Genomic DNA, 26,674 nt, shown 5'->3' on the forward strand with positions numbered 1-26,674 from the left:
TTATAAAAATAGAAAAATTTAAAGGTATTTTTAACAAAATCTTAATGGCAAGGATTTTACTACCCAAATAAGACATATCTATACAACATCTTAGAACTTTCCTAAGAGACAAAAATGTGTTAATTAGGACATAAAAAAGACACTCACTGTAATTCTATGAAAAGCTAGCCACTTGTTGCTTATAAAGCTAGCATTATAAATTTTTTAATTAATTGTTTACTGCTAAGCATCTGAAAATACTGGAAATGATTATCAAGAACAAAATAATGCACTAAATTATGCCTTTAATAATTTATTACATTAGGAATGTTCACAGGATGATTTCAACAAAATTATATTCCCTTTTGATTCTGTTCCTCTAGAGAACCTTGACTAATACATAGGTAAGTAAAGATATCTGTCATTTAAAGCCTTAGACCCAGTTAATCCATACAATATTTTTAAAAAACTCTTATTTTAATAATAGCTGAAAATTTTTCCTAATTTTCCAAAAATTAGTGTCACAAACATGGATATGAGGGTCAATACTTTAGGTTAAGGTTACAGGGTTGGCATTAAAAGAAAAAAAAATGAAGTTCCAGTAACTGATGGAAACAAGTGCATAGGTCCAATATACAACACAGAAAAGGGTGCCTAAAAGGAAATAATTGTCAAATCAAATCTTTCCAGTGTGTTTTCAAAAGATATAAAGATATAAAAGAAAATCCAGATTAACTGTTCATTAGAATTTCAGGTCAATAAACACAAATAAACCCCATAAAAATTATTATTATTATTAATTTTATAATTTTTAGCACTTAGTCTCACTTGCAGTTTGGTTTAAAAATGTATTTCCCATGATTATAAGAAATTGATTTACAAAGATCATCCTCCCTGTATAGACACATAAAAAAGTACTACTGAAATTACTGTTTATCATTGCTATAATTCCTTCATGCTGCTATTAAAAAAATTGAAACTGAATATCTAAAAATAATAGAAACTTATTTCTCACAGCTCTGGAAGAAAGACATCCAAGATCAAAATGTACACAGGTTTAAATCTGGTAACAGCCCAGTCTCTGTCTCCAAGATGGCACACTGAACTTTGTTCCTAAAGGTTACAGGGGAAAATGGCAATCCTACTTTATAAGGTCTTGAATCCCATTCTTGAGGACTGTCCCTCATGACTTAATCATCCCTTAAGACTGTTACCTTATAATATTATCACAATGGCAGTTAATGAGAATTTGGGGGGACACATTCAGACAATTGCAGTCACCTTTCTAGCATATATGTTAATATGCTTTGACACTATTTGCAGATAAACTTTTGTTTAGCTTTAAAAACAAAGCCTTAACTATACAAAAAAATTTTGATTTTAATCAACATTCAGCACAGGTTTTCATTTCATATACTAGAGGAAAAAATGTCATCTTGTATAATGCTAGTAATACTAGTAATGATAGTAATGCTATCATTAATTACATAGATATTATTCTTAATTATAAACTTCAAAAATTTATTAAAAATTTATTGCTACTGGGGCTGGGGTTGTGGCTCGGTGGTAGAGCATTTGCCTAGCATGTGTGAGGCACTGGGTTGGATTCTCAGCATAGCTTATAAATAAATAAAATAAAGGTCCATTGATAACTAAAAAATATTTTTTAAAAATTTATGGCTACTAAACTATAAATGTTGTTCAAATCCTTTTCCTTGTACCAAAATGATACCTACTCAAAGTAATATCTGGCTACAGAATGAAGAGACTCACAAAAAAGAGAAGTGAATGAACTCCAAGCCCATTTTTAATATTAATAAATATTTAAATTATACACATATTTACATGTTCTGTTTTTGTTTTTGTTTTTGCTGGACTCGGCAGGTGCTATGCCACTGACCCACATGCCTAATTTCTTAATTTTGAGACATGGCCTCAATAAATAGCCCAGGCTAGCCTCAAACTTTCAATCCTCCTACCCCAGTCTCCCAAGTAGCTGAGACTATAGGCATGTACATGGCATTCTGACCCTTTTATCTAAACATTACATATGGCCATTTGATCTTGAATATTCTTTCAAATTTAGAACAGCTCTTCTGATAAAAAAAAATCCACTACTTGCCACTTTATTAACACATTTCAAAATATACTTCTTTCACTACCTTTCTACCATGCAGACTATTTCTAGCATAGTATTAATGTACACATAAAGCTATTATATAAACTAAAAATTATATTTGTGATGTTAACTTTTGATAAATCTCCATAACTGTTTTCCAAGGATTAGTTATTATATATATCTATAAAATCTTAGCTTAACTCATCTAAATTTATAATCAACCTAAGCTACATCAATAGATGAGCAGATAGAGACAGAATGAAATACTCTTCAGCCATAAAAAATAAAATCCTCTCATTTGCGACATCATGGATGAATGTGCAGGATGTTAAGTGAAATGAGCCAAGTAAAACAAAACAAAAGCAAATACCCCTTGATCTCACTCACTTGTAGAATCTAAAAAAATAAAAAATAAATGATCTACTAGAAATAAGAAAACAGAAAAGTGATTACCAGATTTGGGGGAGGGCAAACAGTCAGGGGGCATGCAGGGAGGTTAGTCAACACATACAAAGTTATAATAAGATAGAGAAAAATACATTGTACTGTTCTATTCTAGGTTGACTATGGCAAATACTAATGTGTTAAATATTTCACACAATATCTAGAAAAGAGGATTATAAACATTATCACTGCTAACAAATGATAAATGTTTGAAGTAATATGCTAATTACTCTAACTTGATAGTTATTAAATGTATAAATATATGAATATAACACAATGTACCCTATAAACGGGTATAATTATGTATGAATCAAAAATAAAAATAAATGTGATTATCAATCTCATTTTTAATAAAACACTTTAAACACATAAATTTAAGAGGGGAAAAAAAACTACTGGCCAAACACTACCAATGTTGCCACCTGCAGCCACATATCTTCCTTCATTCTGATCAATATTATCATAAACCAATTTTTGTGAGAATAGCAAATTTATTTCCATCTTTCAGAAAGTCATTCCAAAAAATAGCAATAACAATAAACAAATTCATTTGGTTTATTTCATAGAAGATTAGCATTATGCAATAGACAATCTACCCAACAATATTCAGTGTTTGGTATTGCAACAATTTAATAGACTAAGAAATGATAAAAGTGAGATCAAGTGATTTAAACAAAGACTCAGTTCCAGAATTGCAATTCAAGAGTAACAACCTTAAAACATAAGATGCATTTCTTCCTTCCTATAACATAAATTTTTCTTAGCTATGCTGTATCACTTCATATTTCTAAAAATTCTCTTTGAATCTCCTATCATAAAGATAATAAAATGAAAATAAACAAAAAGCACAAATAGTTGTTTTGGGCATTTGTAAGTAGCTGGAATTCAATAAGTCTTTTCTAAAGCCTGTGCTTTAGAAAAATTGCCAAAGTTTGCACACACACAAAGGGCTATAAGAGCCAAATATTCCACAGAACTGCAGTCTATGGAAGATATTATTTGACCCACAAACACATTTCAGATTTCATTTAAAATTAACAAGTTGACTCTATGATTACATCTAAATAATTTTATATTTTTAGTGATGTGAGTGTATGTAATAAACAAGTGAAACATCTAGGTCTGTGTGTTTAATCTCATACATCCTAAGTGTCTAATATCTAAACATGATCTTTTAAGCTACAAACTTCAGAGACTTACTTCAGAGGCTATAATCATTAAAAGTAATGGACAAAGCTGGTCAGCAATTAAATTGATCATGTTTCCCTGAAGGCCAAAAATCTAGTAGATGACAAGAGAGCTCAACATTTCCCACATGTAAGGAGTGAAGGCTTTCAACATTTGGATGCATGCAGGCATCTTATTTCCCAGGATTTCAAAATCCACATGCAGGCTGCTGTTCAGCTATTTTGAATGAGTAATTCAAGCAGGGCATGACTGCTTCTTGTATTAACTTGATAAAGATGTTTCACTCCAAATGCATCAACAGTTGTGTTAAGTCATCCCTTTCACAAGCTCACTGAGGTTTACTTAGGCAATGCTTTAACAACCAGTACAGTTTAAAAAAAAAAAAAAAAAGCTCTAATCACTCATACATTTATTTTTCTAAGACTAAAAATCAAGCTCTATTTAATAATTAACTTCAAGCCAAACAACAAAAATAAATATAATCTAATAATCCCAATATTATTTTTTAATTTTAAAAATTTGTCTTAGAAAACAAAAGCAGCAATAAGTATTTCAAATATTTTATATTTTCAATAATTTTAACATTGAAAAACTTCAGAAAAGAAGTTTGAAATATATTGAAATATCCAGAAAAGATATTCTAACTACACTTACGTGAAAATACGAAAATATTTTAAGAGTTAAACATGTTTTAATTTTTCCCTTTAACACTATCTTACCATAAATATGTACCAAGCACTTTTCAGCAGCAATTATACAGTTTATAATTTTATAAAAATACGATCTTAACTAATAATAATTACCATTTAAAACAAAATAAGAAAACTGAAAGTATTTTAACACAAAATAAGAATTTCTAGTTCATGTGCAACTTTTTGATTATGTAAGATTTAAATATCAATTCATCTTTGACAGACCTTTCCCAAGATCATTCATCTTCCTTTCCTCCATTCAAATTAATCTCTTCCGTTTTCATAATATAAGTCGAGTTTGATCAGGGCCCTATATTAAATACCTTTTTGTACCAACCTCTAGCAGTGTCTTCCATGCAGCTGGCAACCAATAAATAAAACTAAATCAAGTTCAATAAAACTGAAATAATGTATTACTAAGGTATGAATTTCTATACAACCTGTGCTCCTTGGTGCAATGCAAAAGAATATAAGTTCTAGAGTCAGGCTCTTGGGTTCTATTATAATTGCTTAGCACAATATCTGGCACAAAGAAAGAACTAGAAAAATACTAATGTTGCTATTACTAAGGTTTGAATGTCCCCTTGAAAACTTTATGTTGAAATTTAATTGTCACTTGCGTGGTAGCACAAAACTGCAATCCCAGTGACTCAGAAGTCTGAGGCAGGGGAATGTTGAAGACCAGCCTCAGCAAATTAGTGAGACTCTGCCTCAAAAGCAAAAAATAAAAAGGGGGCTGGGGCTGTAGCTCAGTGGCAGAGTGCTTGCCTAGCACATGTAAGGCACTGGATTTGATCCTCACACCACACAAAAATTAACAAATGAAATAATAGTCTAAAAATAAAATAGTTATCCATACACAACTCAAAAAAAATAAAAATAAAAAGGAAGGAAGGAACAAACCTTAATTGCCACAGTAATAATATTGAGAAATAGGACCTGTAAGAGGGCTCTGCCCTCATAAATAGATTAATGCCTGATAAACAAAATGAGTTCACTTCAGTTTTCTCTCATGTATACCTGTTTTCTCCCACCCTGTGACGCCTTCCACCATGTTATGAAGTAGCAAGAAGGCCCTTCCCAGATGCACCCACTTGTTTTAAGACTTGCCAGCCTCTTAAACAATGAGCCAAGTAAACCCCCATTGTTTATAATTTACCCAGGCTATGGAATTCTATTATAACAGGAAAAAAACAAAAAAGTTAAAATAGCTGTTTCTACTATTCTAAATAAATCCTGGTTCTCATTCTTTTATTTATTGTCTTACTGAAAGATACTCTTCTGTCTACCTAGCTTCCCTAAACCAGTTAGTAGGTGCTTGCTTTCCCTATTATGCCATTTCCCTTGGTCACCATTTAGTTATTTCCACCACATTTCTATTCAAAACATGTATAATTCTTTCCATTAGCATTGCCATTTTTTTCATTGCAACATTTACCTTTTTACTCTCTCTCCTCTATACTTGCTGCTTAAGTTTGTTTCAAAAGTGTAAATATGATAAAGCCTTTTGATTTTTCCCTTTAGCACTCAGTCCAAACCCTTTAAAATGACTTTCAGAGCCTCTTATAACCAAAGGGGGCTTATTTATCTCAACAGTCTGAACTCTTACCATTGTTTCTACTTACTCTAAGCTCTGCTTACACAGGAGCTGTTTGGTTTCCCCAGGTCTGACCAAGTGTTTCTCATCCAGTTCATAATGGAAGGCTCATCTTGGCCATGACATATTCCAGGAATCCTTTTCTAAGTCACAAAGACTTCAATGTAAACACATGTTATTAACTACCTTTTAAGTATCTGCTTACCTGTATGTCTCACACAATGAATTATAACGTTATTTAAGAAGAGGTAAAAAGACTGTGCTCATCCTTTTGTTATAAGTAAATATGTATTAAAGACAACTATCTGATCACCTGCAAATGACCTTTTAATATACATAGTGAAAAAGAACACCAGACTGGAAGAGTTATAGTCTTACTTCAACTGCTTAACTCTGATAGCAACAGCTGACCATCTGTAAAATGTGTCCTTTATTCTTTTCTTCTGGACTAGAAATGATCTTGACAGTCTCTCCCCCTCAATATTCTTCTACACAGAATTAGCAATAACAACAAAATCTTATTTCAAGGATAACTAGCAATTAATAAGACAAACTGATTTTTAAAATGCTTTTACCCAATTATTGATAGTTTTATTTATTTCTCCTTTCTTCTTTATTTAGTGGTTGTTTATCACCCTGTCAGAGGGTTTGGGACATGTCACACTTATCTTGCCTCAAAGATTATTCTCTAAGCTTTATTTGCCTTTTACTAATTTGTTGTTTCAGATAGTCTCACACTCATCTACAGAAATGAGTCCTCTTAAAATTTTTTACTTTCTTCTTAGTGTCAACTCTCATCCAGTTAGCTCAAATAAATGTTTTCTTTCTCAACCTGAATCCAAAACTAATCCTAATCCAAGCTAATAATCATGAATTATACGTCAAGCAAAAAGGAAGGAAATGGCTGGAAATAAAGATAAAAAAGATAAGCACTGTCAGTATCTGATGTGCTAAAATGTTGATGAATACTTTTGAGTGTCTCCATAAAATATCTTCATATTACCACAGTCTCCTAAAACTATTTTTACTTGAAGTAGAACAAATTTAGAAATTATTCAAGTTTACGCGTTTTTAAGTCTTCTTTTAAGGTTATTATTTCTAGAATATTAATTCCTATCATTTTCCATTACAAGTTTACAGATGCTCTTCAATTTATAATGAAGTGACATCCCACTAACTCATCACAAGTTGAACATTACAGCTTAGCAACGAAGTACAACTAGAGAGAATCTGTGGTTTACCCTGGTGATCAATCACATTTCTTACTGAGAGCTGCAGCTGACCGTTGCTGCCCATCATCACAAGACAGCATTCCAAGAAAGAGAACCATATCCTCTGAATCATTATTGCAAGCAAAGACCAAAGTTCAAAATAAAAGTATGGTTTCTAATAAATGCATATCACTTTGTACCACCATAAAGTGTTGAACCATCACAAATCATGGGTCATAGGTAATTCAAATTCATCATGGGTTTAACAAAAAAAAGAAAAAAGAAAGAATTTTTTGAATTAGTCTTGGATTTTAATTCTAAAAATATCTTTGCTTCTATATAAAATGCATTCAAATTGTAAGAGCTATTAGAATCAAAAATTTTGCTAAATTGATTTGTGGAGACTATATCAATTCATACTCCTATCACAGTTTTATGAAATTGTTTATCATACAGATTTCACAATCTTCGATTTTATCATTTATTAAATATCTGTCAATTTCATTCCTTATTATTGTCCATTTCATTGACTTCTAACAGTTTGAAATTTTTTCACTGTTTTGGTTATTTTCCAATAGTGTATTTGTATTTTTGTTATTTTATTGTTTGTCTATAACAGAGTTTTCCAAACTTTGTCTACTGTACCCTTGCAGAGATTTCCACAACATTTCAGATTTCCATATTTTAAGTGAAATGAAAGCAGAAATTTAATCTAAGGAGAAACTAGAATTTACACCTTTTTACATTCAAGGAAAGGCTTCAGATAATTTAGATAATACTTCACTTTTAATTATCACAAGAAAAATACAAGATAACTACTATATTTTAAATGTCATAACAGAATGTTAGCTCTAGGAAGTTTGGGAACCCCTCTCTCTCATGGGTATTGGAGGGGGAGAGAGAAATCCTTAATGCTTAAGCGGTGCCAAACATACAATAGGTATTCAAATATTTGCTGTATGAATTCCTTTCTCAAAGCACTCTAATAATTTAAACACAATATTTACTTAACAAAAAAATAGGCTTGAACATTTTTTTATTTACTTAACCAAAAGCAAAAACAAAACCAAAAAACCTTATTCTGCCAAGTTAAAATACTGACAAAAGGACTGGCTGAAGGAAACTCAGTATGACAAGATTTCAAAAGCCCAACTCAAATTAAGATCTATACCAGAATTATTCTACAATTAATTGTTCCTTTGAAAATGAGGAAACTCTTACTTCATCACTGCCATCTGCCGGTGGTATTATTTCTCTTTATTTTTCCCTGCATGCCCTAAACTGTGGCTTCACAACATTACCTCAGACCTGCCTGGAACTACCCCAGCTTAAAACAGCCTAACCACCTGGAATTTAGTGTGATTGTAGGAAATAAGTTCTGCTCCAGTTTAAAGCTCTGCATTGTTTACAGCATACCCTTTTGGGTTGTCTGAGTCGGATGCTTTAGGATTCTACACTTTTCAACAGCCTTTGAGCTATTTTATACAACAGTAGGTTGCAGCTTATGGACAGCAATACAAATTTTTTATTTTTCATAATTATCTTAAATTTTTAATGTTTTCATTAATACAGTATACTATATATAATCACTGTGACATATTCATAAATGCATAGAATAATGTGTTCCATTCACTCCTCAGTATTCCCCCACCACTGTCCTCATGATCCCTTTCTTCCACTCTGCTGTATGTCCTTTTATTTGTTTTAATTGGTGCATTATAATTATACATAAAAGTGAAATTCATTGTGATATATTCATACAACCACATAGAATAATTTGGTCAATTTCATTCCATAGTTCCTCCCCTTTCCCTCCTCTCTCCCCTTTAATCCCTTCCCCTACTCTACTTTTCACCCATTTTTATGAGGTCTACTTTTTAAAGAAAATTTGTATATCTCTCTAGATTCCACATATGAGAGAAAACATTCAACCCCTGACTGTGTCTAGCTTATTTCACTTAGCATGATCTTCTCTAGTTTCAACCATTCACCAACAAATGAGTGTTGGCTGAATGTAACTTCATTGTGTTTATACCACATTTTCTTTATTGATTAATCTGATGAGAGACACCTACTCTGGTTCCATAATTTGGCTACTTGAACTACACTGCTATGATCATTGGAAAGCAAGTATCACTACAGAATGCTGATTCTTCTTTTTTTTTTTTCCCCCAAGAATGCTGATTCTTGACCCAAATAAATTCTGTCAGGTAAAAGTGCAGTTGACCTCCCTTCTTTACTCTTGGAAGAAACCAGTTTTCCCATTTCCAAGTTTATTTTAGTATGATTTATAAATGCCTATTTTTTCCTCCCTGTGATCTGCCTATAATATCTACCTAGTTCATTCATTAACAATGAGTTAAATAAAGCTTTTAACACTTTTCCATTTTATAGCTTTACAAGTGCCATGAGTTTACCTTTTAAAAAATTGTTCCTTTTTTAAAAAATTTTTAATATTTATTCATTTGTTTAGTTTTCGGTGGACACAACATCTTTATTTCACTTTTTTTATGTGGTGCTGAGGATCGAACCCAGCACCCCGCACATGCCAGGCGAGCGCACTACCGCTTGAGCCACATCCCCAGCCCCAAAAATTGTTCCTTAACACACTAAAGCCACACTAATTTTTCCCCTAATTTAGAAGTAAAATGATAAAAACTAAAGACCTATATATAAACTATAGACAACAGGCTATGTTCAAATGGCAATAAAATAAAATACATTCTTTGGACCACTCTATATTTGCTGAAAACTTATCATGTTCTAGTCATGGCTTTTGTCCTCAGAAACTCCCAGTCTCAAGGGGAAGGAATCCCATAAACAGTTACAACTGTCTGCAGTGTGATATCATCAAAGTGTCATGGCAAAATTTAGAAGGAGAGGAAAGGGGAGATAGGGAGGAGGGGGAGGAGGAAGGATGAGGAGAAAGAAGGCCAAATGTCAGAAGGAAGTGAAAGTAAAACAAACAACCCCCCCCATATTACCATATATGAACAACTAACTCCTGTTACTTATTTTACAACAATGGTGTAAAGAATGGTTCCAGTGTGTATTGTTTCAACTAAAAGGGGTACAAAAGCTGCCTGTGGAATAGGGCTTCCTCAATAGGGGAAAGAACACTAGGAGAAGGGGCAGAGAGCAAAGACAATTTCATCCCCAGATTTTGTATGAAAGCCACAAAAGAACCAACTATAAAATTTGGACAGGATCACAAAGTTAGTTTTACTGAACCTTAAACACATAAGCTAGGACTTACAAAACTAACAGTTACCTAATAGACTTATATCAGTTTCTAAAATATAAAGTGAGGTAATAATAACTTTTTGATCCATATAAAATATACTTTAGATAAAATATAAAATATAACACATTTATAGTTAAATTTACTTATAGCCCATTTTCAACCTAAATATTTCTTCTATACAATTTACTATTTACTAATGAAGCTACTACTTATTTACTTTTAATACTATTTTACTTTTACTATGCAAACAGTTTCTAAAAAAAAAAAACCTGCCAAAATTTTGACTTTGTGCTGTAAATGAAGGAAACAAGTGGTCACCCACAAGACTCAAAGGGTTTCTTTCTCTGGCTTCCTTCCAGAATCCAGGATCATTCAAAGGAACAAGTAAAGTAATTTCCTGTTTGCTATTGAAACTGTTGCTAACTCCTGGAATCATGGCTTCCAGGAGACATTTCAGTGTGGAAGGAGGATTCTGAAAGTAGTTGAAGCAATTTCTACTTATATTCAGAAATACATACCCACTGATTTATCAAAATAACTTTAAGAAAATGTAAACTGGATCAGGATATGTTGGAATATAGAGAACAAGGAAGGAAGACACTTGGATAAAAACATTAAGTGATTAGGGTACTATTTCAGACAGAATAATACTAAAATTTTGCACTATGTTTTACTGTACTTAAGAATACAGTATTTAGAGCCTAGGTTGTGGCTCAGTGGACAGAACGCTTGCCTAGCATGCATAAGGTACTGATTTCCATCCCCGGAGCCACATAAAAATACACAAATAAAATAAATACATTGTGTCCATGTACAACTAATAAATAAATAAATAAATAAAATTTTTAAAAATACAGTATTTAACTCAATCTTCACAACAATCCTATCTACTAGGATAAGAATATCCATTTTCCACAGATGGAAAAAAATCAAAAAGTCAAAAAGGTTGACTTCCTGAAAATAAAATAGTTTACAATAAATGAAGGCAAACCCAGAATACAAACCATTCATTCACTCATTCTGCCATGGTTATTTATTTCTATGTCTTCAATATATTCACAATTACTTTACAGTAGAGACTCTAAGGCATCATTATATTTCTACAGATGAAAAACTTTAAATAAAGTTTTTGCTGGATCAATGAGTGCAAAAATAATGAATAATTATACTAAATATGCACAATAAAGTATGAGAATAGCAAAGAAATACTGAAAAAGTAGACTTTAAACAAAGAATTTGACAATCAACTAAAACACAAAGTAGCTCCATGACTGCCAAAAGAAAAAAATATATTTTTAACATGCATTGGCTTTAATATATACATTTAAATACATATCTGTTTTAAATACAAAGTCCCTTAATTAATATTATAGATAGAAACTTTCATTTCTTATATTTGAAAATATTGTGCTGCTTTCATAATAATTTGTTAAACTTTCTACCAAAAAAAGTTATAATCAAAATGCTTGACAGATATTTCACCAAAACATTCATGATGTGTGTATATATGTGCAAACATGTACATGTGTGTCTCTAAATGAAAAAAACAAACAGATTTTTAATAAGTAATTAGTACAATAATAGTCCTGAGCTATAAATGCAGCAATCTCAAAATGCTATATCCTGGTAACCATTATAATCCTTTAGAAATTATTTATATTATGCCTAGAAATCACTTTGTTCATATATTCCCACAACTAGTTCATATGGTAAAGAGATCAGTAAACTTACTTTTATGCGTAACATCTTTAACATTTGCTCCCCTTTCCGTGCTTGTGATTAAATGTAACATTTTGAAATCTCAAAGTTCTGAGAAAAACATAAATCCTTGTCTCACAGCTGCTGTTTGACTCTAGAAACACATGCATTTTCTTTTCAAGCATCTACCATCAAAACTCCCAAAGGGCTTGGACTGGAGAACACCTGCATCTCTTCATTTAGTTCCAATAACAGAGTCCAAACTCCAAAATTACAAAAATAGACCCTCTGTTCAGCTGTAGTTACATTTTGCCCCTAATTCCCATGAACAAAAATGCTAGGAGCATGAAATCATTCAGGCAAGCTCTGTCATCAAGAGGATAAGATTTTTTGCACCAGAAGCCCAATGGGAACATGATAGAAAACTGGCAACAATTACAGATAAAGTACATAGTAAAATCCTCAGGGAAGGGAGAGGAAATGTAATAAGATAGATGGGTATAATTTTTACACATTTATGCCCAAACCACAAATGTGAATTGTCTTTAATTGCTACAAGATATAAGCATTCTTACTCATAGATTCTGTCAAAACTACTAAAAACAAAACTTCCAAAGCAATCCATTTAATTCTACATCATGAGAATTTTTTGAAACAAACAGGCATTTCCTATAAACTGAAATTTGCAATGCAAAATGCTGTTTGCATTTTAAAATCTCTGTAGCAATTAATATTCTAACCAACCAACATTTAATGGTATGTGTTTGATCATAGTTTTTTTAAAATATTTTTTAATTATACATGAACACAATATCTTTATTTTATTTATTTTTATGTGGTACTGAGGATTGAACCCAGTGCCTCACATGTTCAAGGCAAGCGCTCTGCCACTGAGCCACAATCCCAGCCCTTTGATCGTAGTTTTAATCAAGAAAGAGAACTACTAACCAATTTAACTGAATTTCTTGAGACTAGATTATAACTTTCCCTTTCACTAAATGACTAAAAGTTCCCTATGTTTGGTGACTAACATCAAATTATTTTTTATTTATAACAACACAATAAAGTTGAAAACAGTATACTTTGAGAATTGATGGCACATTTTTAAAAAATATATATATTTTTTTAGTTGTCAATGGATCCTTTTTATTTATTTATATATGGTGATGAGGATCAAACCCAGGGCCTCACACATGCTAGGCAAGCGCTCTACTATTAAGCCACGACTCTAGCCCTTATCTTTTGAGCACTTTTGAGGAATAAGAAGATTGGCTTAAGTTGTCATTCGTTTTCAATAATATTTTAAGAAAAGCATTTGTTTTACATTATTTTAAAATAGCATCATAATCAACTAGTTCTGTTTTTTCTAATCTTATTAAGAAAATTATACTTTTGAGTTCTACGGATTAAAAGAAAAAATTAACTTGTCACTTTTACAAGTAACTAGTCAACCAAATATTTTTAAGTATGTCTTTGTTTTTAATGGGTAAACAAAATAAATTAGGTCAAATTTCATAGGATTAGTATAAAAATCTTTATATACATTCATAAGCGAATGTAGACATATAAAATATAAAAAGATGCACTAAAGTAGTTCACGTAAAAAAAGACCTTTCTAATAACGCATGAGTTCAAAACAAAACAAAAAACACCTTATGCTTTCTAGTAACACATGAGTTCAAAACAAACAGCAACTAATCTGAAGTCTTCTATACAAATCTAAGAGGTTACACTATACTTTGTGTTACATAGAAGACTGTGTTAAATTTTGGAGTATTATTTTAATAGAGACATTTTCAAACATATAGTGGAAATAATCAGAATGGTGATCAGTATATCTATGGGAAATGATTGAAGTCAATTTATGACATTTAGCCTAGACTATTTAAAGTTGCAAAGCAAAAAACAAAACAAACAAAAGAAAAACTCCAGTGGAACATCAATTGTATTAAAGACAGAAAGAAAGAAGAATTGAGCTAGGGCTAAACTGACCACATTAAAAGGTAAACAGTGCGATTATAAATTAAATGGTGAATAATGGAGTAGAAAATAGGGAAGAAAAATTATACTGAGTTTATTTTGAAATGAGTTAGTCATCGTTCAAATATCTTTATGAAAACAGCTAAAAAGTGGCTGAAATTTGGGAGTTTGGATCTCAAAAGAAAAATAAATGGAAAGAGATAAATTTATAGTTGGTTGCTAAAAGCATAAGTGCTGATTAGACCATCCTAAAAAAAGAAGAGGATCAATACATAATCTTAGGGAAACAAGATGTCCTATATTTAAGGAACAAAAAAGAAACCCTTTGGGGGGAAAATAATGAAAGAAGAACCAAAAGCAACACTGTTTTTGGTGTTTAGAATTGTAAGGGGCTTAAAATTTTACCCAACCACAATTTCATGAATGCTGTAGAAGACATGACTCCTCAGTCAAAGACTGAGGACTTTATTTACATTATCACAGGAAGCAACACCAGGATCAACATATTTCTATCAACATCTTTGCCCCAAAGTTCTACATACATGACAGCACAAAGATGTGTCCAAATCGATATGGTGAATTACAGAATATATGAACCCTGTGTTGAGGAGCCAAATGTTTTATGATGGGCAGTTAAGCATGCCTTCCTTGGCTGAAGAGGTAAACAAGGACTTATCTTCCAACTGGAGAACTGTTTCCTAACACATGGAGGCCAAGATAGACTAAGGTTTGGGTATAGGAGTAAATGCTAGTGACTGAAGAGAATGAAACAAGGAGGGGAAAAAGAACTAGAGAGATGAGATTTATCAACTATATTTAAGGCTGATATATTATTTCATATCATCAGTAAAAATAAAAGAAGACCAAGAAATGGAAATTATAGTCCAGTGAACAAATATCCTTATAGTAATTAGAATTATTAACAGAGAAAGATACTAGTGGGTAATTTCTCCAATGGTGGTTACATGCAGAAGAACAAGGAGGAAGACCTATGGGGGTGGGGGAAGCTAACATGTATCAAGAATTTATACAGGGCAGAGTGGTGCATGCCTGTAATCCCAGTAGCTGGGGAAGATGAGACAGAAGAATCATGAGTTCAAACCCAACTTCAGCAAAGCCCTAAGCAATGCTGCCTGCCTCTAAATAAAATATTTAAAAACGCTGGGTATGTGGCTCAGTGTTTAAGCGCCCCTGAGTTCAGTCCTTGGTATCAAAAAAAAAAGAAATTATTATTTATCTATCTAATAATTTATCCCTTGATCCTCTGTCATAAATGTTCATTCAGTTATTCATTCATTCAGCAAATGATCTCTCAAGCATTTCTTATATGTCGGGCAATTTTAAGAGGCCCTGCAGATAAAATGATAAGCAACCAAAACTCACTCTGGAACTCACTATCAAATGGTACAGACTGTATAATATATCCTGTCATAAGAGCTATGAAAGAAAAGTACAGTGAACTATAAAAGAACGTTAGCAGAGATACTTAATCAAATTGGACAGGAGGGGAAAAGATAACAGGATTTTGAGGGAACTCTTCCTTGAAGAGGTATATGTTAAGATTGAGCTGGCATTAAACAGATATAAAAAGGGAAAGGATAGTTGTAAGAATCAAAGGCAGAAAAAAAACAGGATATATAAAAGCATAATCACCACCAAGACATTAAAAAATGTGATTTGGAGCAAAGAAAGATAGGGAGTCTCTAACACTGCCTAAGCAACTGAAATAATTGCTTCTAAGTTCTTTTGATTCTAAGATGATAGTGCTTCCTAATAATTTTATATTCCTAAACAGTAGACACTCTAAATTTTATTTATACATTAATGCCATAATTAACAAATACTTTTTGGCAAAAAGAACATGGTATAAATCATAAAATACAGCACATGAAGAAGAAGCAAAAGACTGTATGTAAAAGGGAAGAAAAATGTTCAGAACTTATTTGAAATATTTTATATAAATCAATTATAGTCAACAAGTGTTCCACCTATGAAGGAGAAAGGCATTTACTTCACTATTTGACTTCTAATATCTATACAAAAGTAAGAAATGTTAGTGTCATTAAATGAACCTCCAGAAGAATAAACATGAATTGGGTTGGCACAGTCCCACTGGAGCCTGCTGCTCCTTAACTATAACCAGTCAGTCAAGTGCAGAAGGCAATCAAGGGGGAAAGAGGGACAAGTACAAAGGGAGTTGCTAATACTTCAAGGACAAAGCAATGTTGTGATATCATTAGAGTGTGGCTATTCTGACAGTGCTTATTGTAAAGTTAGAAAGAAACTCCTCAAAGGTAAAAACTTTTTAAGACTAGGGGGTTCAATGTTTAGTAATGTGGATCCTAAGGTTAATAGACAAAATGTTAAATAGCCTAAGAAGTGAGAAAATGTTATAATCTGAAGCTTCAAGTTCTAATCTCACTTGCTAGGCACATGGATAAGTCATTTAACTTCTATACCTCTATTTCTTGCTCAATAAAACACAAATATTTGATAGGCTTAACACAACCTTGTTTTGTAAATAAATAATTTACACAAAAGTTATTTTTAAATTATAAAAGTATTTTATATTAAATTCAACTAAAATTCATGAATTTTCTATCATATTCTTTCCAAATTCCCATCAATAAAGCTGTCCATTCCCACACAATCTGAAATCCCCAAAGTCTGCCTGACAGCTCCCCTGAAAATTCACTTCTATATAACATCACAACATTTACTGGTCCCCAGTTATAATCTCCTCCGCTTCTGTGTGGGAACATACATGCACAAATTGCCTGCTGTCTTCCACATGTCATGTCAGTATCCTCGATCCTCAGAAGATAATCAGTATGATCATTAAATTCTACAAACCCCTGGGGAAAAGTTCATTAACATGTCACCTTGACATCTATCTGCTTTTGAAAAGCCAGCAAGGGTAACCTATGCTTCCCTTAATTCTTGATCTAGAAGGGTTTAACTATTCAGCCCTTTAGTGGCAGGGGGTGGGGGTGGGGCTGTGCACCACTGGTGGCAGAAGGCAGCAGTACTAGGAATTGAACCAAAAATGCTATATCCTCAGTCTTTTTTGAGACCTGGTATAGCTAAGATGATAAGGCTGGCCTGAAACTTGTGATCCTCCCTTCAGCATCAGTAGTAGCTAGGATTACAGACCTGCACTATGGTGCCCAGCTCCTTTAAAATTAAAAATCAAGGAAGACTCCCTTTTTGTCTCATTCCATAAGATGTTACAGTCACAAAAATGAAAGAAAAACAAATATAATCCTTGCTTACTTGCTCATTTATTCACTCTGAGACTACTCTCTGCTGAATAATATTCTAAGCATCAGAAATACAGCAGAGATTAAAAAGAAGAAGATGGAAATTCCAGCACCAAAATAAAATTCTGACAGCACAGGAAAAAGGCAACAAGACAAACTGTATAGTAATGTATAGTGCAGTATATTACAGTAGACTATGATAACAAGTAAGAAAAACTAAATAGGGAAAATAAATATCAATATATGTGTGTATGTTTGTGAGCATAGGCAAAAGACGGGGAAAAAATTATATGAAAGTGCTTGCTAAGAGACTAATATTTCATAAAATCTCGACAGACTATTAATAAATTACTTCTTTATTTGAGACTTATTTATGATTTGCCTATAACATCAGCCATACACACAAAGATACACAAAAGTGTGCACACACATTCATTCTCCCTCCCTCCCCCCACACCCCACTCCTCTATAATTTAAATCTTGTTGCATGGCATAAGATTAATCAAGTTCATATTAAAACTGGCTTTAAGAAAATACTATGAGCTCTCTAAACCATATCATAAATACCTAAGCTACGAATATGTGTGGTAGTTCCAAGGTGGATGGAAAATTTAAATTTAAGACTGCCCTAAATAAAATATTTTAACGTAGCTTAAGTATAAGCACTTTATAATTTAGGATTAAAACATACTCAAAGTAATATTTTCTAAGCACCATATAAATAATTACATTATAATTTTACACAATAATTCATAAGCATCACCAAACCAACACTAATATTGAAGACTAGGTGAATTTCCTTACCAGCAAGACAAATTATGTAACTTTACCCTCAATATCACAGATACTTTTCTTATACCAGTGTATTTTTAGAACCACATAAAAAGTAAAAAAATGAAAATACAACTTTTGTGAACCTAGGAATGCACTGAAATTGCAAACAATAATATGAATATTGTAAGAAGAAACACATTTAAATATGCTGAACTCATTATTTATTCTGTTTATAAAGAAAAAAAATACAAACCCTAGCCCAACTCAAGAGTATGGCAAATTCAAATAAGATTCGTACATTCTCAGATATAAAACTTAAAAATTTATGGTCTGGTCATTTTGATGCATCTCTTAATAATTTGGTAACCTAAACCCAAAACCTACTAAAAACTACTATGTGGATAATTATATAAAGAAATTTAGCAAACTGCATATTTAAGAAACATGATTAAATATACATTATCAAAAGCAGTATATTTAAGCACCAATCTCTTCTCCCCAGAATGAGGGGAGGCAAGCCACATTAGCCAAATGCAATTCATTTTCTGTTTTTTGTAAATAGCATTACCTTGGAACATAATCATATCCATTCATTTCTGTCAATAGTTATTTTTGTGCCACTTCAACAGAACTTAACAGTTGAGATAAGAGACTATAAAGTATAAAAAAAAAAAGCCCAAATATTAGCTATATGGCCTTTTCATAAAATATTTACCAATCTATGTCATGAAGATAGGTAAAATCTTCTATCCATAGCACAGTAGTGGTATGTGTTTTGGCCTCATCCTAACAACATTGTTTCCTTAAAATTCCATATCATTCTCAATAGGACATTCTCAGACTGGCTTTCCAAATACTGCTTTCCACTTCCTAATGTGGATGCCATTCAGCTACAAGTGATACTGCAACAAAATTTACCTTCTCAATATTTTTTATATTCCTGAATATGTGCATTACTGCAATGCTTTAGTATCTGCCTTCAAGATTCATTGTCTACTTAGTTACAAATCGTTTTATACTTTCTACTTTGAACTTAGTAATGTTTAACATGCTCTGTATAAGTAGCAGTACTTGTTGAATATGTTAATGGAAATATACCCTTAAGCAACTATTTGAAACCATTCACTGGCCAACTAATTCTAAAGAAAAACTCACACCCTTTACCCTAATAAGAAACCTCTATAGCAATATTTCCTATTTCTAGCATCAATGACTGACTAACTTTGCTTTACTAACCACATACTGGCGAACTGAGCTCAAGGTTGATGTAGGTCTCTACCTATCATACCTTCTTTCTTTCCTAGTCTTTATTGATCTTTCTGATATCACTTGTCAACACAAGAGGGATGGCTATGCTAATAAGAGTTGAATAAAATGAAATTTATTCTAGATAAAGTACCACTAGGAAAAAAATCTAACTCTAAGAAATGATATCATAACATCTGATAGACTGTGTTTTTCTATAAATATGAACCTGAGGTTAAGAGATATACATAAAGCTAAATTTTCTCAGTTATAAACACATTTCAATTATCAAAAATTATACAAAAATGAGCTGGGGATGTGGCTCAAGCAGTAACGTGCTCACCTGGCATGCGCGGGGCGCTGGGTTCAATCCTCAGCACCACATAAAAATAAAATAAAGATGTTGTGCCCACCGAAAACTGAAAAATAAATATTAAAAATTTCTCTCTCTCCCCCCTCCCCCCCTCTAAAAAAAATAATAATACAAAAATACTTCATCTAAATTTTGGAAAAGCACAATCGCAGAGACCATCCCAATGAACACAAATTACTTCTTTTAAAAAGCACATTTTTTAAAAGCCTTTCTGGAAAAGGAAATGCAAAATGAGGGAGTAATGACAGATTTGTACTTACCAGAATTATGGCAGTAGTCCATATATTGTGGAACTTGGACTGTGAAGGCTATCAAATCTGGAGCTAAGAGAGATTCTGGCTTTCTACTCTCATTGAGCCACTTGGTGCTATGAAGGTCTTTAGTGTCAGAAGGACCCTGAAGTAAGGGAATCAACTTCTCTTTTCCACTGTCACCTGAATAGAAATATTTATTGAAATATTTATTGAAAAATAATAAATCTTGAAAAAACAAGAGCCAACAACAAATCGTATTGAGTAAAATATAGCAGTAACTTGATAATGTTTTATACCAAAATATCAATTATATTTGGTAACTTTAGCTATAATTAGTTATAAGGAAGTGGTCTGATAAAAGCATTTTTAACTCTTTGTAATGAATACAGAATAAGTTCAGAACATTTTGTAAAAGAAAACAACATGAACGCATCATCTTTTACAAAATTAATAAAATCTTTACCATAACAAACTTATCTTGAAATTTAGTTTGTGCTAAAATAATTATGCATAATTTAAAAAGTAAATTATGAAACGAAACATTGGGTGAAAGCCAAAGTCAATTATTAGTCTAAATTTAAAGACAACTAGTTTTGTGTTTAATCCTACCAGAGCAACATTTTAATTTAATGTTTGTCACATATAAGTCCTAATTCCCAAACAAAGTTTAAGCAAATATTCCTTCAAGTTTTCTCCCTCATAAACATTCTTAAACTACAGAAGTATTTTCTCCTTAAATAAAAATTAATTTGGTAAAAGTCAAGAAGTGTCATCCTGGCACTATTAAAATTTTTCAGTAAAGATTATTTTAAAAAATTAAAACCTTTGATTCATAGGAACAATGAGTAAATTCTTGTTTCAATAACGCTCCTTGTAAAATGCAAGGCCAATTCTCCTATACAGGCAATAAAGTTTTACACGGTCCAGCTGCACATACCTGGGGCTTTGGCACAAATTTTTATTGATCCCATGGTCCCAGAGGCACATTTGACCAATGATGTGCTGCAGTACTTCAATTCAACATTCTGGATTGAGCCCTCAAGAGTTGGCAGGGGATTCTTAGATTTCACACCTAATAAAAGAAAACTGCAAATGTACTAGCCGATTGAATTTAAATAATTTTTATACTCCTTCACCAAGGCATTTAAACTTAATTATACTTTAATTATCTACCTCAGATGTTCTTACAGTGTTTGTGTTAGGTTTCAGAGTTCAATGTTTAAAAGGTGAAAAGATGCAGTTTTAAATAAATGGGCTGAACTCTCATAACTCTACTTATGCAGTCAGCTCTTGATAAGTCGAGGATGAGAAAAAGAAAATGTACAAATATTTACTTAAAAAACAAGAAACATTTAAAAAATAATATTTGGCTTTAAAATATGCAATATGATTTTTCTTTTTAAAAAAATTTAACTTATAAATTGAGTTTCATTTTGGCAGGAGCACCTACACAGGAAACTACTGCGGTAAATAAAATGTCTTGGGCAGATGCAGTGTGAGACAGAAACAAAACAGGTCAGAAAAGTTCTTAGGTTAAAATGCAACAACTTTATAAGCAGAATGGAAGCAAAGACATTTTTACCAGGTAACCAAAAAGGTAGATATTAACATCTTTATTGAGTGCTGTTCAAGTGAAGATAATAATTACCATTATTTAAAAATAAAACAACAGTAAGAAAACTTTTGAAAGAAAGAACATCATTTTGGTCATAAAAGATAGGTGACAATTATACAGGCAGACAAACATATAGAACATTATTCTGACCATACTAACAAACACTAAAATGAGGAGAATGATGATGACCTCTAAACAATTAACATTCCCTCAAGTCTTACTATGTGTTACGCATACAAACTCATTCAATTCTCAGAAAAGGAATATGATAAAATGATAATATGCATATTATCATCCTCATTTTACAGAAACTGATACAATGGATTAGAGGAGTTTTTAAATTTTTGCCTAAAGTACTATAGTTAGTAAGAAAAACGGCAAAGCTGTTTAACAAGGTCTAATTTATCACAGAAAACTTTTGCCTATTTTCACAAACACCCAAGAACATAATTATCTTTTCTTCCCCATTCTACATTTTGACTTAATATACAATACTAACCATCATATTTGAGGATTCTTTGACTATACAGGAACAATTAAAAACATAAACTTTCTCTGATATATTAAAATTATTCTAAAAAACTTTGATTTCAAACTTAAATGTACTCAGAAAGACCCATAAACTCTCCAAGAGATGATGACAGCGTATTCCTGAGAAGTAGCCCTGGAATATATGATTTAACACACATACTAAATGATTTGCAAATGGTTATCAGCTAGTCTTGAAAACACAGCTTCTCACATACTAATTCTAATTCTAATTAATTGGCTAATTTTCATTTGGTAATAATATATTTGTGCATCAACTGGTAGCTAGTTTCCAATAGTCTAGGCCAGTGTTCTATGTAAAGTAGTACCTATCATCAAAGAAGGAATACTGAATGGAGATCTATCACAGAATTCAATGATTCTATGAAATATATAAAATGGTATCTAAAATGCTGAGTATTTAAGCATTTTTACCAGTCTTGAAATCATAACTTGAAAAATGTAATATCTCAAAAAATTAAATAATGCAATAATACTCATAGTAGTACTAGTTATGACATCTAGCCTTGAGTGCCATGCAGTATGCTCTCTCTCTCTCTCTCTCTCTCTCTCTCTCTCTCTCTCTCTCTCTCTCTCTCTCTCTCTCACACACACACACACACACACACCCATAGGTAGCTATTAAATATATATATGAATGAAGGCTTAGAGAAATATAGATTTTGCGATTTTGCCAAAGACTTGAGTCATAAAGTGTCAAGGCATAGTTCACATTTGCTCTTGTAAGAAAGGATGCTGAGCTACCCTACATATTTACTTCTATTGTGAATGCAGGGAGTTATAATCAGAGGATGCTCTAATCACTATGCTAAGGATTAAAGGATACAGATCTGAATAATATCTTCACCTCATTCAAGGCTCACAGACTCTCAATTTACAGATTTTTTTCAAAAATATAGGAAATCTATAAGACAATCAGGAAGCTACCAAAAGATTCTATAAAGAGTTACTAACAATGTTCACAACCAAAGAATTCAACTAGTTTTAAGTGTGTGCAAAAGAATATGGATATAACAAATCTTTTTTAGTGATTTTATGATACTAGTGCTTTCACAGTTTACAAACCTTAGGATTCTACTTTAAATCATGAATGAGAGGTCTTTGTTAACATCTCATGAAGGCTATGTGCATACTATTAAAAGAAGTAGCCTGATAGCTCCTCTGATGAGAATCTGTATACCTGTATGCAAGGCATGTTGGTTTAGACTAACACTGTGAAGATTCTCAACCATTTGCAAACCATTTAGTAAGTGAAAATCATTGAGTATGGATGCAAAAATTCTTAACAGAATTCTGGAAAATCACATACAAAAACATATAAAAAAAAGATAGTGCACAACAATCAAGTGGGATTCATCCCAGGAATGCAAGGTTAGTTCTACATATGGAAATAAATAAATGTAATTCATCACATCAATAGACTTAAAGAAAAGAATCATATGATCATCTCAACAGATTCAGAGAAAGAATTTGACAAAATACAGCCCTACTTCATGTTCAAATCACTAGAAAAACTAGGGATAGTAAGACTATACCTCAACATTGTAAAACCTATCTATGTTAAACTCAAGACCAATATCATTCTAAATAAAGACAAATTGAAAGAATTCCTTCTAAAAACTAGAATAACACAAGGATGACTTCTTTCACCACTTTTTTTAAAGATGGACACAATATCTTTACTTTAATTTTTTTTTTATTTTTATGTGGTGCTGAGGATCAAACCCAGTGCCTCACACATGCCAGGCAAGCAATGTATCACTGAACCACAAGCCAAGCCCCTCTTTCACCACTTTTACACAACATCATCCTTGAAAATCTAGTGAGAGCAATTAGAAGAAAGAAATTAAAGGGATAAAAATAGAAAAAAAAGAACTCAAAGTATCACTATTTGTGATGACATGATTCTATATTTAGAAGAAAAAATTTCACCAGAAATTTTCTAGAAATAATAAATGAATTCAGCAAAAGTAGTATGATATAAAATCAACACCCATAAATCGAATGTGTTTCTATACAACAGTGATGAATCCCCTGAAAGAAAAAATATTTTAAAAACTACCCCATTCACAAGAGCCTCAAAAAAAAACCCCAAAATATTTGGGAATCAATATAACAAAGAGGTGAAAGATCTGTACAATGAAAACTATAGGACACTAAAGAAAAAAACTGAAGAAGACCTTATAAGATGGAAAGATTTCCCATGTTCTTGGACAGGCAGAATTAACATTATCAAAATGGCCATTCTACCAAAAGTGTTATATAGATTTGATGCAATTCCTATTAAAAACCCAATGACATTCTTCATAGAATGAGAAAAAAGCAATCATTAAATTCATTTGGAAAAAGAAGAGACCCAAAATAGCCAAAGCAATCCTTCACAAGAAAAGTGAAGCAGGAGGAAATCACAAGACCAGACCTTAAATTATACTATATAGCCATAGTAACAAAAAATAGCAATGGTATTGGCACCAAAACAGATACTAAGACCAATGTTACAGAATAGAAGACAGAGACAAACCCAAAATGAAAACAGTTATCTCATTCCAGACAAAGGCACCAAAAACATAAATTTGAGAAAATAGCCTCTTCAACAAATGGTGTTGGGAAAACTGGAAATCCATATGTAGCAAAATGAAAATAAACCCCTATCTCTCACCATGAAAAAAAATCAACTCAAAGTAGATCAAAGATGTAGGCATTAGAACAGAGACCTGAGCCTACAAGAAGAAAAAGTACACCCAAATCTCCACCAAGTCAGTTTAGAAAGTGACTTCCTTAACAAGATTCCTATAGCACAGAAGTAAAATCAAGAATCAATAAATGTGATAGAATCAAACTAAACAGCTTCTTCACAGCAAAGGAAATAATAAGTAACATGAAGAGAGAGCCTACAGAATGGGAGATCTTTTACACCTGATCCCCAGGTAGAGCATTAATGTCCAGGATATACAAAGAACTAAAAAAGGGCTGGGGATGTGGCTCAAGCGGTAGCGTGCTTGCCTGGCATGCGTGCGGCCTGGGTTCAATCCTCAGCACCACATACCAACAAAGATGTTGTGTCCACCAAGAAAAAAGAAATATTGAAAATTCTCTCTCTCTCTCTCTCTCTCTCTCTCTCTCCCTCCCTCCCTCCCTCCCTTCCTCCCTCCCCTCTCTCACTCTCTCTTTAAAAAAAAAAGAACTAAAAAAACTTAACACAAAAAAAACAAATAACATAATCAATAAATGGGCAAAGGAACTGAATAGACACTTCACAGAAGAAGAAATAAATTTCTTGACAGATACATGAAAAAAATGTTCAACATCTTTAGCAATTATAGAAAGGCAAATCAAAATAGCACTGAGATTCCATCTCCCTCCAGAATGGCAATTATTAAGAATACAAGCAACAATAAATATTGGCAAGGATATGGGAGAAAAGGTATATTCATACATTGCTGATAGAACTGCAAGTTGGTGCAATCACTATGGAAACCAATATGAAGATTCCTAAGGAAACTTGGAATGGAACAACTATTTGACCCAGTCATTGCACTCCTAGGTTTATACACAAAGGACTTAAAATCAGCATACTACAGTGACACAGGCACATCAATGTTTATAACAGCTTAATTCACAATAATGGAACCAACCTAGGTGCTCTTCATCAGATGAATGGATAAAGAAACTATGGTATATATACACAATGGAATATTACACCACCTTAAAGAAGAATGAAATTATTGCATATGCTGGTAAATGGACAGAACTGGAGACTATTATGTTAAACAAAATAAGCCAATCTCAAAGAATTGAACACTGAATATTTTCTCTGGTAGGTGGATGCCAATTCACAATAACTTCGGGAAGAACAAAAGTAATGTGGACTAGACAGAGGGGAGTAAAGGGAGGGGAGGAAGTATGGGGGTAGGAATGATAGTAGAATGAATCTGACATTATTACCCTATGTGCATACATGATTACATGACCTGTGTACATCATACACAACCATACAATGGGGAAGTTACACTCCATTTATGTATGATGTCTCAAAATACACTGAACTGTCATGTCTAATAATAAAAAAAAATTTAAAAGAAGTCAGCTCTACATTGTTATAATCATTACATTTCTCAGATATTTTTAAAGTTGTGTTTATAATAAAACACATTATTGTATCATTTCTCTTTAAGAAAGTCTTTGTTTCTAAAGAAATTTGCTTTGAGTGCCATAGGCCCATTTTTAAAAAAAGAATAAAAATTTTAATTCCCTTCAAGTAGTTTTACATATTGAAGAAGTAGTCTAGAAAAAATAATCTTGCTTTCCTTCAACTTCATTATCAAAGTGAAACTGGAAAATGCCCTAAATATAAGCATGAGAAAGGTAAGAGTAGGCTGAGTCTTACCTCTGTCCAACAATTCTGTTCAACAAGAATAATACTCTAGGAAATTTGTGAAGGATAACCTTCTA

At 32.3% G+C, this 26,674-nt stretch overlaps 1 protein-coding gene across 11 annotated transcripts in view; it reads right to left on the bottom strand.

Annotated features, from left to right (window-relative positions):
* The window catches only part of Vps13b (vacuolar protein sorting 13 homolog B), a 677,770-nt gene that overhangs the window by 444,296 nt on the left and 206,800 nt on the right, over positions 1 to 26,674 (bottom strand). For all 11 annotated transcript variants that reach the window (XR_013423897.1, XR_005737781.2, XM_078016874.1 and 8 more), the window contains 2 exons: positions 20,996 to 21,130; positions 20,065 to 20,238 (listed from right to left, as the gene is read on the bottom strand). Coding sequence is in view for 9 of the 11 variants with exons in the window: in XM_078016874.1 (XP_077873000.1) it covers positions 20,065 to 20,238; positions 20,996 to 21,130 (309 nt within the window). In the remaining 2 variants the exon portion in view is untranslated. The remainder of the gene's footprint in view (positions 1 to 20,064; positions 20,239 to 20,995; positions 21,131 to 26,674) is intronic.

This window comes from Ictidomys tridecemlineatus, chromosome 7, assembly GCF_052094955.1.
Source record: "Ictidomys tridecemlineatus isolate mIctTri1 chromosome 7, mIctTri1.hap1, whole genome shotgun sequence".
Taxonomy (NCBI): Eukaryota; Metazoa; Chordata; class Mammalia; order Rodentia; family Sciuridae; genus Ictidomys; species Ictidomys tridecemlineatus.